General features: G+C 31.7%; 1 protein-coding gene across 6 annotated transcripts in view; it reads right to left on the reverse strand.

The window, feature by feature from the left end:
* The window catches only part of Csmd3 (CUB and Sushi multiple domains 3), a 1,141,260-nt gene that overhangs the window by 539,855 nt on the left and 585,266 nt on the right, over positions 1 to 16,139 (reverse strand). For all 6 annotated transcript variants that reach the window (XM_087190703.1, XM_087190702.1, XM_087190706.1 and 3 more), the window contains one exon: positions 12,799 to 12,911. In XM_087190703.1, the coding sequence (XP_087046829.1) occupies positions 12,799 to 12,911 (113 nt within the window). The remainder of the gene's footprint in view (positions 1 to 12,798; positions 12,912 to 16,139) is intronic.

The raw sequence follows: 16,139 nt of genomic DNA on the forward strand, positions 1-16,139 counted from the left end.
GTTTTGTCCAATAGAGTTTAGCAGAAAGGCTGAAGTAAAAAGTTGTGCAGTAAAATTTAAATTGTACACACTTTGGCAGTTGTTAAGGAAAGGCCCTGAATCCAGGCATATAATCAAAATTCAATGAATAATTTTCAATTGACATAACTTTTAATATTCTACTCCACGTGTTCAAATTCTGGGGATGTAGAAATGAAGGGCCTAGTTCTTACAGCAGGTTGGGATAAACAAATTTAAATTGTTTATTTTAGAAGCAGTAGTTTTGTGAAGGAACCTGATGTATTCAATGGAAAATAACCATCTAAGCTAATAAAGATGAAGAAGAAAAATAATAAATCTTACTCAAACATTACTTTTGATGAGTCACGCTTAAAAGACCTCTTTATTCTGTGAGGCAGATTGAAATGTTGTCACGAAAATCCCACACAAAATCTTACCATGACTTTTTAACTGATTCTAGGCATAAAAAGCACTTTATACAGACTACAGAATTTCAAAAAAGAAAATGAATATGAAATGAAGAGAAATCTCAAAAGTCACAGAATGGGAAAACTCATAGGTACTTTCCAGCTCAGGGCTAACAGACTGTCACCAGAAAATATGGTATTGAATCTTGAAAAAATTCTGGAAGAGAGAATTATAATCTCAGAATTCAAAAAACATCTCACTAAAGATATCTCAGTTAGGTACAATGAGTGAAACCTACTTTAATATTTCTTCACAGTACAATGAATATGTCAATATTTTATTTATCAAATATAATAAAAATTGAATGCTAGAACTCAAAAGAAAGGGTCAAAGAAAAAGCAGAAACAATTTAGGCCAAGGTCCTTGTTTTGAAAGATGTGGAAACTCTCCTTACAACAAATATTAAATCAGTGATGCACAGGGAAAACCCTAAAGGAAAACAGTTATTTACATAAATGAATTTAGGTTCCAAAATAATTGTACAAACAGCAAAATAAATCTATGTAACTTTCTAATATTATGTTAATATATAACACATAATTTGTTTCCTAAGTTTCTAGAATTTCAGTTTTACTTTCTATATAATTAAACATTGTTTTGTATATTGTATTTATTATTTGCACGCTATACAAATAAATATGTCTTTACACAAATATCATCAATTACTTTTAAAAAAATATTGATGCATCACTTAAGCATATTTGGTAAAATACTTTGATGTCCTCAGATTGAATTTCATTTGAGTAAAATGACAGGATATGGGAAAATAGGAAATATTTATAAAAAATAAATTGATATAACTATGCCTTACATTATTTTATTTCACTAATTTGATTTTATAGCACTAAGAAACTAAAGAATGCATAAAAAGGTTTAGGAATAATAAATTTCTAACAAAGTCTTAGAAGATATTTATGTATTATTTATTCATGGTTTCTCTTTTAGTGCATATTTATTAAAATTAAAAATTTAACAATTAACTTTTAATAACACAGTAATTCTTACACAAATGCCATTATGGCTTTATATCAATCTTGTAGAGTTCTTTCACAGATTTTAGAGATAGGTGTATTTAAAGAGCTATTCACTTGGGTCTGTTTAGAAGTATGAATTTAAAAGACAAATAAACATACAAATAAAAAACTCTTTTTTCAGATATATTCATTTCTCCACTGCACAAGTATATGATGAAGACTTACCTTTTAACTCACTCTAATATGAAATATAGTAGGGCTCAATTTGCGGATTTACAAGTGGTAAGACTTCTTGGGGTAAAAAAGATTAAGAGGTATAAAAGATAATATACATTGAGTAAAAACGTGAAACAATAAAGGGAGTCAAAGAAGGATATTTCCAGGGCCGGGGATTTAGCTCAGTGGTTTCATCGCCTGCCTAGCAAGCTCAAGGACCGGAGTTCGGTCCCTGGTAACAAAAAAAAAAAAAAAAAAAAAAAGAAGGATGTTTCCAGTTCCAATAAGAATCCATTCCTCTGAAGAGCAAGGCAGGTATTTCTGAGACCTGCACCACCAGGATAAAGAGATGAGTGGTTGCCTGTAATGAATTTTTATTTTGTATGACCTTGCATAAACCTAAGAATGTTTTAATGGAAAATAGAATATGAATGCATTTTCAGCCCTTTATTTGCTGCTTGTGTACAATTTTCAGTTTCATAAGTTCTATTATAACTTTGGCACAATTTGTTTATAATAGATTTAACCTAGTTAGAAAAATAAAAACTTAAATTTTGCAGAGCATAAGCACTTCAGCATTTAAAAATAATTTCTGAGAGTGTATGTTCTTTTTTACTTAGATAATTTTGAATGCAGTATTGTTCTTCCCTCGTTGTAACACACTGTCAAAACATTCTTCTCCTAATCTGTTTCTTAATTTCCTCAAAATAATATTGCTAAAATAATACCATTTACAATAGTGTTCAGATCCAAGCACTAATGAAGTCTACTAACATGAAAAGTTGTTTACAGTTTCACTTAGGTGTGATAAACAATAAATTGATCATATTTAAATGTACAGTTTCATAAATCTTAACGTACATCTACATGGGTGAAATCAGCACCATAGTCAAGATAATGAACATATCACCCACAAAAAAGGTTTTTTCCAGTTTTTTGATAATTAATTTTCTTTTAATTAATCCCAGTGCCCAGAAAATAAACTGTTTTCAGGCACTATAAATTACAGCTACTGCTTTCTGGACTGTTACATAAATAAGTGCATGCAGCACATTCTCTTTTGGAAGGCTGATTTATTTCAGTCAGGTTACTGATTTTGATTTTCATTCATCTCACATGAGTTAACAGTTCTCTGTTTATTGATGAGTACTATTGAATTGTGTATATATAACTTATTCTGTTTAGATACAATATTCACATATGGATGGACATTTGGGAGCCTCCAATTTGGGGAGATTTTTAAAAAATCTGTTATACATATTCATTATAAATCTTGGTATAGACATTTGACTTCACTTATCTTGAGAAAATGTCTAAGAGGAAAATGACTGGTTGGTATGGTAGCCATATGAATAAGAAACTCGTAAAGTGTTTAAAAAATGGTTACCCCACTGTATCTTCCTTTTGATGATGTGAGTTCCAGTTGTTTTGGTTTCATAATAAACCAGTACTTTTAAATCTCCACTTGTTCAGTGGGTGTGTAGTGTTTTTAAGTACTTATTTGTTATATTACTAAATACTTAAAATTCATTACATATTTTGGCTATCAGTCTATTTATATAGTTTTTCAAACATTTTCTCCTGATCTTTTCATTATCTTAACAGTGCCTTTTGATGATTATATACTTTTAATCTCAATGCAGTACAATTTATTGTTTTTTCTACAGTGTTTTAGTCGACTCTAGTGCTACTGCAAAATGCCATGGACTACCTTGCTTAATTAACAGAAATTTATTTCACAGGGTCTAGAGTCTGGGTCTTCTGAGACCAGCATGTCCATGCAGTGAGTTTCTGGCAAAGGTTCTTTTGTCATTTTGCTGTCTTCACGTGGCAGAAGGAAAGAGAAAGCACAGAATCTCTTATGTCTCTTCTTATAAGGCATAGAGCTCCTCATGAAGCCCAATTCTTGTGACCTCCTCTAAACTTAACTGTCTCCCTAGAGTCCTGTCTCCATGCTCTATTATCCTGGGGAAAAAGGCTTCAACATACGATTTTGGAAGGACATGTACCTAAAATGCTATTTTGTCTTAAAATTTTTTTCCTAAATGAGGTAAGTGGACTATTCCCCTATAATTTATTCAATTTTTTAATAGTTTTAGCTCTTATATTGAAGTCTATAATACATTTCAAGTTGAGTTTTGTATATTGTTTGACATAAGGGAGGGAGAAACTTTTTTAACCTGTAATTCTAATTGTCTAGTTGTCTGTTTGTTTCACATCTATTAATAATGGGAGCTGGAAACGTAGCTCACTAGTAGAGCCCTATGTTTGATACCAAGTACTAGCTTCAATGCTGGATTTGATGCCTGGTAATAAATAAATGAATAAATAAATAAATAACACACAAAGATATCTTTATCTGTTGAATTCCTTCAACCTTTTGACAACAATCAATTATCTATATATAAGTGAACCTACTTCTAGAGTACAACAGAAATCTTATGGAGAAACTTTTTTTCTGTCAGTACACAATTTTTCCTGGGCTCATTCTTACTGTATTTCTAGGCTAACACATTTTAAAAATAAAGAGATAGGCCAGGATTTAGCTCAGTGTTTCAGTGTTGCCACCACATGCCTCACAAGGGCAAGGTCCCCAGTTCAATCCCTGGTACCAAAGGAATAAAAGAAGAAAGAAAGAAATACATCTGAAAGCACTCAATTATAATATAGATATTCCTCTACTAGTAGAAAGAACGAGTTAATGAATATGTTATTCAGTGCTCACTTAATCAACAGACTTATCTGGGGACAGACACTAAACTCATCATGTTTTAAATAGGAAATTTACAGCTTCACACAAATCAAGGTCCAGTGTTCTCTTCAAAAAATGCTAAATTTAGGGATTTCAATTATGTACACAAAACTACATTTTTTCTTTCTGATTGTTGGTTCTGCTTTGTCTCTGTTGTCAAGTTATTGACATAAGATGACAAAAATTGACCCAAAGAGGCACCACGTGGAATGACCCTTATAGTTCACAACCTCAGAAAAGAGATTTCCTTTCACCTAGAATTTATATCTTTTGCCCCAGATCCTGGACTGAAAACTGCATCAAAGGAAGTTTTGATTAGTTCAGCCCAAACCTATAGAGCCATAGAAAATGGGAAGAGATAAGGCTCACTGAAGTCTAGAGTAGTTAAATCACTAGAACAAAGAGAAAGGATGCTTGTAGGCAGGCAAAAAAGAATAGGTAAGCAGAGAGAGAATATTTACTACTTCAAGTTAACAAACATTTATAAATAAACTGTCAGGGTAGCATATTTATTATTATTTTAAAAGAAGTTTTTAAAAGAAAATATATCTTTCCACATATTTAAAAGTCATTGTCTTAAATTTTCCTAAAAAAAAATAATGATCTGAAGAGACTTAGAGCCAGAGGAGAAAATTAAAAATTGTTATTTACCTTTAAATAAAATCATTGAAGTGGTTTTACAGCTCAGGTCTTTTTTACTCCAAAAAGTATGTGTTATTCAAGCTATTCTAGAGCAGTAAAAGATATCTTGACTTGAGCTGTGATGGTATCAAAACGATCCATAACCAAATTTGATAAAACTACCACAAAAGATAATACAATCCAAATTCACAAATATATTTATATTCAAATATTTTACTAAGAATATTAGTAAACAACACTGTATTAAAAGATTTGTCATCATATTTAGGAAAGTGTTATTGGAGGAATGGAAATATGGCCTAATTTTAGAAAACCTATTAATAACAAAAGTAGTATTAATGACTGATATAATTAAATATATGCTATGGATGCTGAAAGTTACTTTATCTGGAAGTTAAAGTGTTTGAACTCCCTAGAATTGGTAAACTTTGTTTTCCACATAACCTTGGGCAATAAATTAAATGTTCAAATAATAAAGAAATTTCTACCAAAAGAACATTAAGAAAGAAATCTGAGGTCTCATCACTGTTATTTGATCGAATTCTGGGAGTCACGGTGAGCTACAATAGACCCATGGCATGATACCGAGTGATACTGTGACTTTGACAATGCAGGCAAACACACTCAAGAAGGTAGAGCGAATAAAAAGAAGTTGCTGAGCCCACATGACAATGCTAAACAGGCATTCAAACTCAGAATGTACTGTTCTTGTGACATGTCACTTGATAACAATCAACCTATACTTCTTCAGGCAATTACTGGTTGGTTTGTGCGTAATTCTTGTTAAATTTATACCTAATCATCCTAACACTGAATAATAAAATAATTAAAATGAATAGAAATATTAAATAATACAACTGACTACTGCCTACATATGAAAATTGACATTTTATAATGATGATGATATAAATAGAAAAGAAAAATAAATATGTAATAAAATGCCAAATTAAAGCAAATATTTAAGAAAAAAGTTATGAAAAATAAAGAACTATTTTTCAAAAACAAAATTTAAATTTAGGAACAGGAAAAGATTTGATTAGAAGACATAACAGCAGACTATTAACATAAACCAAATCAATATGTAAATTTAATACAATTCGAATGAAAATTTCTAATACTGTTTTCATGTTGTTCAACAAAATTATTTTAAAACACAGGTGGAAGATACATGTACACGTACTGTCACAAAAATCCTTAAATGGAGCTTTAGCTACAAGATTATTTTGAACAGAAAAATCTCAAAATTAGTGAAATTAGAACAGCATGCATGGTTTTAGCAAAGAAAAAAATAGTTACAAATATTCAAGTGAACAAGAAACTTATGTGATAAAAGTAACATTTGAAATCTCTTGGGAAATCATATGGATCATAATTACATTGGCAAAATAATCTTTACATCGACAAGAAAACACCCAATCAAAATATGAAAATAAATTCTAAATAGATTAAAGTGAGAAACGTGAGGGGAAATATGAAATATATTGTAACTGACAAAATTCTTACAGAATGCACGACACATACATAAATCCAGATGCCATTGAGAATTGGCAGTTTACAAAAAAAATTAAATAAAACTTTGTGTGGAAAAATGGCATTCCATAGCATAGTATATATAGCAGAAAATAAAGTAATGTATAGTATGAATCAATTTTTAATATTCATGTGTCAAAAAGTGCCTAAACTTTGATAAGAATAAAAACATTACACAAAAGAAGGTTGGGAAGGATAGGCTAAGTTAGGTGGTGTGTCAGTCACATGACAGGCTGTTTCACGATAGCAAATTGATCCAGAAACTGCATATTCTCAACAGAGTGAGTTGTGTCTGGGTGACGTTGCACAGATGATATAGTCAGGGAACATGCATATGTTAAGGGATGCTCTTTTCCAAGTTTTCGGGCCCTCAGGCGTAAAGGGAAAGCATCATCAATTGGCAACAACAACACCTGGACAACATGGCTTCATTTTGAAAGAGAAAAACACCAGAAATTAATGTACTGCTTTGGGAGTGGCTCTGGTCACTTTCATGGACATTTTGTGGTCACATGGCCACATTTCAACAGTACAGGATCTATAATTCTCTGTTATCTGGAATTAGAGGAAAACCAGATCAATAGTAACCACAAATGACTTCCACAGAAAATTCAGCAAAAATATCAAGGACAGTACAAACATAGGGGCTACAGTCATTGAAAATAGACCAATAGTACTGTAGCTATTAGATAAAATAATGTAGAATTTAATATTCATCAGATTGGAAATCATCTATATGACTGGTAACTTCTGTTCAGTGGTAAGAAACAGTTACTCTCTGCACTTCAGGGAAGAATTCAAACAAAATTTAAGAAATAATTATTCAGAATATATTACCTATTTATCCCTACTATTTTCAGAATCTGATTTTCCATATAAAATGGGGGAAAATCATTGTATAAGAATGTTTATTTCAATATTTAATATTGTAATAAAAGCAATGAATTGAATGATTATTTACTTACGTTGATTATGGCATGTCTATCCTGTGAACTATTGTATGCTAATTTAGAAAAGCAACAATGATCCACATTATTGACTGGAAAGACAGTCATGATATATTTATAAAAATACAGCTGTAGTGGAATATGCATGCTTATTTTTTTTTTTTTGTACCAGGGTTCGAACTTGGGACCTTGAGCTTGTGAGGCAGGCGCCGGAACCACTGAGCTAAATCTCTGGCCCTTGTAGTGGAATATGTAGAAAATTATCTTGTATAAAAATAATACAGCAGACAGAAGGATGGAAAGGACAGAGAAGAAAAAAGATTGAGGAAGAGAGAAAACAGGGAAAAAAGGAAAGGAGGGAAGAAATCTGTGTACTGCTATAAACATAATGTAAAATCTACATACCTGATAGTTTGTAAGTCATTTTTACATTTCAAGTAATTCTATAAAATATTATCAGAAATTGTTTGTAAAATATTCCAATAAACCTCCAAAAACACTCTTTGATGTACAGAAAATCTCTTATCAGTTAATGAACGTTTTAAAGGATTTTAATTTTATTTAAACCCAATTTTCAGTCTAATACTTGTGTATAATTAATTTTGAATTTTTTATTAGCGCTTTTTTATCTCTAGCATATGCCCTATTTACTAGAAGACTTAAATTTGGCAAACAGTGGAATTGCTATTCCTCAGCTCTACAATGAAGCACAAGGACTCTGAGTTCACAACACAGCATTAAAATTAATGACTCTAAATATTTAAGGAAAATAATCATGTTTCATGAAAATGTTCCATTTTAAAATTGTAGGTCATTCCATAAAACCAGATGGCATCATCAAATTTTAAAGTTTGGACATGTATTTTAGTTGACAGCTATTTCAAATTTTAAATATATAAATAAATTGAGAATTCTACTAAGATCCATGGAAAAAAATAAAATATTTTAAAGGCTGCAGTTTAAAAATACAGAATTTAGAGTTTTACCACATCCTGTCCATGTGATCTTAAATTTCCTAATCTGATGTGCTTCAATTTCATCTGATCAGTAGTGATAATATTATTTCCTACCTCACAGAGTCATTGCAGTAATTCAATGAGACTCTACATGTGCTTACAAGAGCACATGGAGCTAGTTATCACTCAATAGGTGTTAGATATTAAAATTATTGTTATGGGTACATGCTGTCATATGTGCAAAAGTACAGCAGAAAGTTAACTAAACAATTGTAACATCTAATTTCTAAAAGGAGGAGCTGATATAACCTTACAACACTATAAAGGCTGGAGATGTGTTTTTATATATTTCTGCCATGAGTTTTCAATTAAATAATATTGAGTAACTATAGAAATAAAAATTACAGACACAGATCCCTGTTATGGATCAGGCTTTGTCATATTATGTTTCCGTGTATTCATTTATGTGTCTGTGGATGCATGTGCCTCTGTTGATGAGACAATGGGAGCTGAATAATTTAATTAGTCCTTCAGTGCTTTATGGTCTTCACATGGATTTATCACCAGTTTCTTCTTAAAATCCCTTGAAGTCACCTAGGACCTAGGATGTATTACTGCATATTGAAAAAAAGTGGAGTCAGCAGAGTTGTATCTATGCTTTGCTGAAAGTTACTGATCTACTACTCACATTAATAAATCAGCTAGGACTTTTATTCATTCTTTTCCATATTCCACACATTTATTGTATGATTAGTATACATTAAGCATTGCACTAGGAATGTTAGGCATTCTGAGAAGGCGACCATAAACAAAGCTGACTAAACAATCTATCATCATAGGGCTTACATCCTAGCTTTCTCATCTCCAAAAGTGAATAATAATCCTTACCTCTTGCAGTTCTAATGAGATTTAATGAGTAAATGTAGGCACAAAGATTGGAATATATGAGGCTGTAAGTAATTGTTAATTATCCCTTTAATGTTCTGTAGTCTTTCTAAGATGAAAATGAAAATATATCCAAAAAGTGATGCAGTGTTAATGAATACTAATGTGTCCACTGAGAAGAACTCTCTTCCTTTTCACTTCACTTCTGAATAATACGCATTTCAAGGGATGGCAATAAGAAACAAGGAAACAAAACTAATGTCTTCAGGGGAAATGAGCAGTAAGGTTATTCTCCTTTTCAACAGGAACATCTATTGTCGTATCTTGGACCAAAAGTTTAGCAAACACATAAGTCTCCTGAGAATCAGGATAGTTATGTCTTTTTATACTCAAGGTGGGTGTTATTGATTTTAACAAGTTAAAAATAGTAACTTCTGCAGTATCTGGTTGCGTTTTATTCATTTCTTCTATAGTACATAGTAATCAGTACTCTGCCATGCACATGATAAATCCTAATTGAATAAAATCATATTTAAAATACGAGGCTATTTTCTTGATTTGAAACATTTGGCTGTCTTCGCACATTTCAAGGCAGATACTGTTCAAGATAGGCAGGGGAAAAAAAAGCATGGATAGTTTCAAAGAGTAAACCTGAAGTTCTACTATTAATAGCAACCAGGCAATTATATATTATTTTACATTCACAATTGAATGTTTGCCTCTCAGTGAGTAGTATTGTCCTAAAATAATAATTTTCAACTTATGTTTATATTCCTAGGGTTTTTGGTACTTTTAAAGGGAATGAGAAGTAGTCTTCCTAACTGAAAATCTAGTCTTCTTCCCAACTCCCATTCTCTCTGTTTCTAACCATTTCTTCCTATTTTAGTTTTGTAAGCAATTTCATGTACAGTATTTGATATCTTATTTTCTTTAAAGACAAGTTTCAAAAGCTCCATCTTAGGTAATTAGAAAAACATTAATCAAAAACACATAATAAGAAACAAAGTCTACATTATATAGTTTAGTCATTCCATTTAAAATTTTAAAAAATTTTAGAGACAAACTATACAATAAAATACATATTTTCTCAGAGTAAAAAAAAAACAACCCATATATATATATATATATATATATATATATGGTAAACAAAAGTCCTGACAACATATATATTATCTTATATTACCTTGTTTACATAGAACAAATAATTTGTTCTGCTTAGCAGAATAAATAATTATGATGACACAGCACAGGGTGCTGCTCCAGAAATACAATGACAAGACATACTTGAGTGCAGAGTTTATGAAACAGAAGTGGTCAACTCTGATGGGTAAAGAGTTAAGGAAGATATTACAGAAGGGACATTTTAATTTTGTCTTTGAAGATGAATTAAAATTGGAATAGTGATCCAGGAAGAATTCACTTAATATTCCAAGAAGAAAAAGTGTGTAACAACTTGCTGAGTTTAGAGAATTACGGATAACTTGAATTAGAGTTTGGACAAAAACTAAAATAAAGATAGAGAAAGATAGACAACAAATCTATGGGGTTTTTGGACTTCGCCTTGAGGCAATAGAAAATTAAGCATTTTAAGGAAGAGTATAATATGAACACATGTGTGATACTGAATGATCACCATTAGTAATGTCTATTTTACAATGGAACACACAAGATGAAAGGGAAAGAGAAAAACAAGGGAATTATTCATTTAGAATCTCATAGGTTGGTTTCAAATATCTCATCTTGTGATACTTATGTATGAATAGTTGAATGTAATTTATTTTTTATTACTATTTTATGATCATCTTGGGAAAGAGACCAAAAGATAATCCACATGTTCTACCGTTATTCGACAGTTCATGTAGTACATGGCACATTGTAGATCCATGAAATTTTTTAATTACTTTTGCTGATAACTAAGCAGAAAGACAATAAAATAATGGTAAATTGTCCTACTTTACAATGTACTTCCAGTTCTGGTACTGCAACAGAACAGAGAGCTGTGTAAATATCAAGACAGCTCCCCTGCTGTTATATCCTGACCATGAGTCTTATTAACTGTACATTTTTGTTGAAGCAACATCAACAACAATTAATATAGTTTCTAAGATTTAAATGACTATAGATTTTCTGACAGGTAACACATACAAAATGAAAAGAAAAAAGAATGTAATGATGCCAGATTCATTAGTCCTTTTGCTGGGGAAAATAAAAGCAAAAAGAAAATTATCCAGTAGTTTGAACATAAATTCACCTTTCTTGCATGTGGTAATCTAGTTTTATTTACTGGGAGTAGATGTGGATTTTAAACGTAGGAACAATATATTAACAAATACAATTAGATTAATCAGATTAATCTTTTTAAAAAACTGACAGTTATAAAGATTATCTGAACTATTCAAATTAATATAGTACCAAATTTAGTCACAAGTTAAAAAATACAGAACAAATGTGCCCGGTCTCCCTGACAACATCATGAATTCATTTCAATGTGTCCAGATGCAAAAGCATGGCAGTGGTTGAAAAAGGAAACTCAGATTAAAAATTATTATTATGCAAGGACGAGTTTTTCACAGGCATTGTTTAACTGATAAGATAGAGAACAATGAATTTTGTCATGATGGAAATAATAAATTCAAGCCACTCAACATTTTGATGGCCTGTTTTACATTTTCTTTTCTTAAAGCAAAAGTTTTAATTGAATTTATTAACAGTTATATAATTGCAAATCTGCATTTCTAATAGGTATATTGTTTATATATACTGACTTTAATCAGGGTTTGATATGTGTCAAAGATATGCAGCATTTCACAATATATCTCATAAATTAAGCTAAAATAAAACTAGACCTAGAATAAAACATTTTATTTTTCACATGTAATTAATCATTAATCTGTACCTGAACCAACATTGGGATGAGTAGTAGGAATTTTATAATTTTGTGTTCTATGATTTACAAAGGCATTAATAGACAACAGGAGACTGTGTATTTGATCTGATAGCAGCGATGATGTATTAGATAAAAATTGGTACTGTGGAATATTTGGTTATTTAATTTCATTACTGTTACATTTAAGTATTTAATACTTTGGAGACTTTGGCCAGCTGCATTATTTAAGGAACACAAAATTGCATGATATATGCTGGGGAAGACTAGCAGCACAGAGCCAAAAGAGCACAAGGACAGCCTAACAGACGGGAAAGGGATGAGGGATACAAAATAGACATATTTTAAAGGAAAAACTCTTTATGTAAAAATAAATTGGATCATTATCTATAGTAAAAAAAAATGAAATGATTTTTATTATAATATATTCTCACTTGTGCTCTAAAAAATGTTTTTGACTTTGTATATGCAATTAAACTTGAATTTAAAAGTATTCTCTGGTGGTATTAAGATAACGTTCCTCGCGGCAGCAAGTCATCATTACCTTTGTAGTTAACCTTGAAGCCAACAGATCCAACACTTTCATCTGTCTGAAGGTGCAGCCACATTTGGCTACTCATGCTCACTATCAAGTCCGGTACAAAGCTGCCAGTTAGCCTACAAAGAGAGGGACAAACAAGGAAGAGGTGGGTTATTAACACACTCTCTGTGTGCAAATTACCAGGCGGATGTGTTTCTCAGTACTCTCTTTGCTAGAAAAAAAATACACTGTCAGAAAAACTTACAGGTCTGTGTTGATGTAAGAAACAAATTGCATAATTTAGTGATCAAGGTCTATCATTTTAAAAATATCATTTTATATGTTTAACTAGGTTGGATCTTTCATATCCCTGAGGCAAGATTTAGACCAACAGAGAGCCCTACACTTCCTTTGAACTAAAAAGGAAAGGTTATGTCTAAGAATCTTCAAGTATTTTTTAGCACCGACAATTTATCTCAATTTTTCCTTTAAAATGTAGTAGAACTTTGTTAGAAATATTATGAAAAATATTCAACTAGTATGACAGAAACAAATGAAATCACAAATAATATAATGCAACCTTTTATAAGACAGATGGTGAAAATATGAACCTTAATACCCACCGCCTAATTGAGAGACCACTTGTGTCATATTTATTTATTGTTCACAGTTTTATTTAAAATAGTTTGCTGCATGGTTTTTATGTCACATAACTGAATTTATGCACTAATAATCTCTCATTCAGTAATGTACAATTTTATAACATAAGAAGGGAAATTACTTCATGCCTCCTCTGTCATTAATAATGTTGTAGTCACATATTTGAAATGAAGCCAGGGTTCACAGAAAGGATGAAGGAAAATGAGTAAATAAGACCTATGGAAGAAAAGTCTGTCAAGAATGCAAAGAAGGGAGAAAACTGATTCACTGTGGAGTAAATGTCCATATTAATAGAGGGTTCTCATTTCAGGCTAAAAAGGTAGTCTTCTAAAAGAGAAATTACTGAGCATTTGCCTACTTTATTGCTAAGACCACAGATATACTTGGAACACTATATCAGCAGAGAAAGCATAAAGTTCAGTTTCATACTAAAAAGGGCACCCTAAGAAAGTATTTAAAAACTGTCTCCTGGATATATTATACTTAAAGCAGGAGAGGTTCACACTGATGACTGCATCCTGGAAGTGACCATGGCCCCCAAATGCCTTACTTTCTAGTCAGCCACCAGACCTATAAAGATGACATCACAAAACTGCATCAGCCATGTGACTATGGACTATGTCAACAAATGTCTAGTGGATTCATTTATTCAAATTTGTCCCAATGAAACTTAGTAAAATATGAATTAACTATGATACTATACAAGATATTGAGGAACATTGTTAAGATATCAAGATACTATAAGATATTATGAAACTTTATATTAATTTTCTTCCTATAAAAATTATCATAAAACACACATACCCATATACATTGTCTATCAGTATGTGCAAGGTGCAATTGAAACATACAGTGAAGATTAAATTTAAAAATATTAATTACAGTAAAATACATATTGCCATTTAATCACCCTCAAAATTCTCTCCCTTGCTTCAAACATATATCATCATTCTTGCCACTTTCTGAAGCAGTTCTGGGAGTCTTCTTTGCTAGCATCTTTATTTATGCTGCATAGCCATTATTATAGCTAGATGAGCTAGATAGAAATATTATAGGCTGTCAGATAGGGCTAGGTTCTTGAGAGTCAGGACAAAGGTGAAACATACCACAGCTACACCGGAGACACAATGGCTGAAAACCAGGCCTCAAGATAAAGACAAGATGACCAGACCTTCATACTTCCTTAAAGAATAAACAATGGCCCTAATGAAGTCTAGACAGACATCAACCAACCTGTTGGGTGACCAGAGACCTCTGGATCCACTATTTCCTAGGAGAATCTTTGATCTTTCCATCCATGGGTGTTACATGACTTGTTTCCCAATTGGTCCGTCATTACCTAAGTGACTATACTTGTGACCTTATTGGATGTTCATGGCTGTGGCCCACATTGTACACAAATGGGTCTCACCCTATAAAACTCCTCTGTAAAAGTGGGGGTCCCTGGGCTACCCACTCGGGTTCCCTGCTTGCTCTTCAGGAGCTTTTTTATCAATAAATATCTTCCTACTCTCAACCTCCATTGCTCCTAGGACTCATTCTTTGATTGCTAGAGAACAAGAACTTGGTGTATCATACAGTTAATAGGTTGGGAGATATAATATTTCATATTTAATCTCCAGTACTATTTCCTGTAATACTGCCTTCATGCCCTGAATCAATTGAACTCCTTTATCTTTCGTGATCATTTTGACTTTGGGCAAAAGTCAGATGTTGCAAGGTGTCAGAACTATTAAATAAAATGGGTGGGAACCCAACACAATTTTTTATGAGTGTGGATGGCACTTGGCAGCAACGTTCATCAAATTTTTTATCACAACTTGTAAAGATAGTCATTGTAGGAGAGTTTAAGAACTGCTTCAGTAAGTAGCAAGAATGATGAGATAAGTATGTTCCAAGCAAAGAGGAGTATTTTGAAGAAGATTAATGGCAAGGGGTCTTTTAAGATAATAAATTTTTAAAAATTTAAATATTCAGTATATTTTTTGATCACATGGCATATATTATACACTGTCATTTGAAACTTCCTTCTATTAAACTTTGTGCATTTTGAATGTAGGACTGGAATTTTTGTGAGTTACAGGTAATAGTCTTACAAACTACAGTAGAGAGACAGTGCAACTTCTTGAGGAACAATGAAAATTAAAGCTCGGTGGCCATGTCAGAAAGTAAAGTAAGCTCCTTATGAAATGGGCATGAGAGCTTCAGACTACAAAATGTGCATCAGCTAAACTATACTAAGCATGCTAACAGTATGTGTGAAGTGAATACTGGAAATTGTTTCCTGGGAAATTTTAATTATTACCTTTTATGAATCATCTTATATTCCATTTACTTCTGAATGGTTTTAACGGGCTGAAACCCATAGAATGTTATTTTATCAATTCATAAAAGACAACTAATACAAGCAAGCTAAATTATTTCCTTGAGGAGATTCTGTCTCCCATTTCTGTGGGAGTTTAAGGCCAGGAAAATGGCTCCATGATACAACTTTCTGCCTCTCAAATACAGTGAAATTTTAATTTTCCTTTTGGTAAGGAAACCTAACATGTATGTAATGGATTTTTGTATGCCTGGCTATATAAAAGGATAAGATTTCTTTATTTTTTTAAATCTCATCAGATTGTCTAAGATGCCCATCACTATCTGATTTAATCCTTACTCAACACAAAAAATGTTTCATTCTTCTGTATATTTCATGGAAA

This window comes from Heterocephalus glaber, unplaced genomic scaffold, assembly GCF_053883595.1.
Source record: "Heterocephalus glaber isolate CG9 unplaced genomic scaffold, H.glaber_assembly_v1.0 deba00001555, whole genome shotgun sequence".
In the NCBI taxonomy this organism is placed as follows: domain Eukaryota; kingdom Metazoa; phylum Chordata; class Mammalia; order Rodentia; family Bathyergidae; genus Heterocephalus; species Heterocephalus glaber.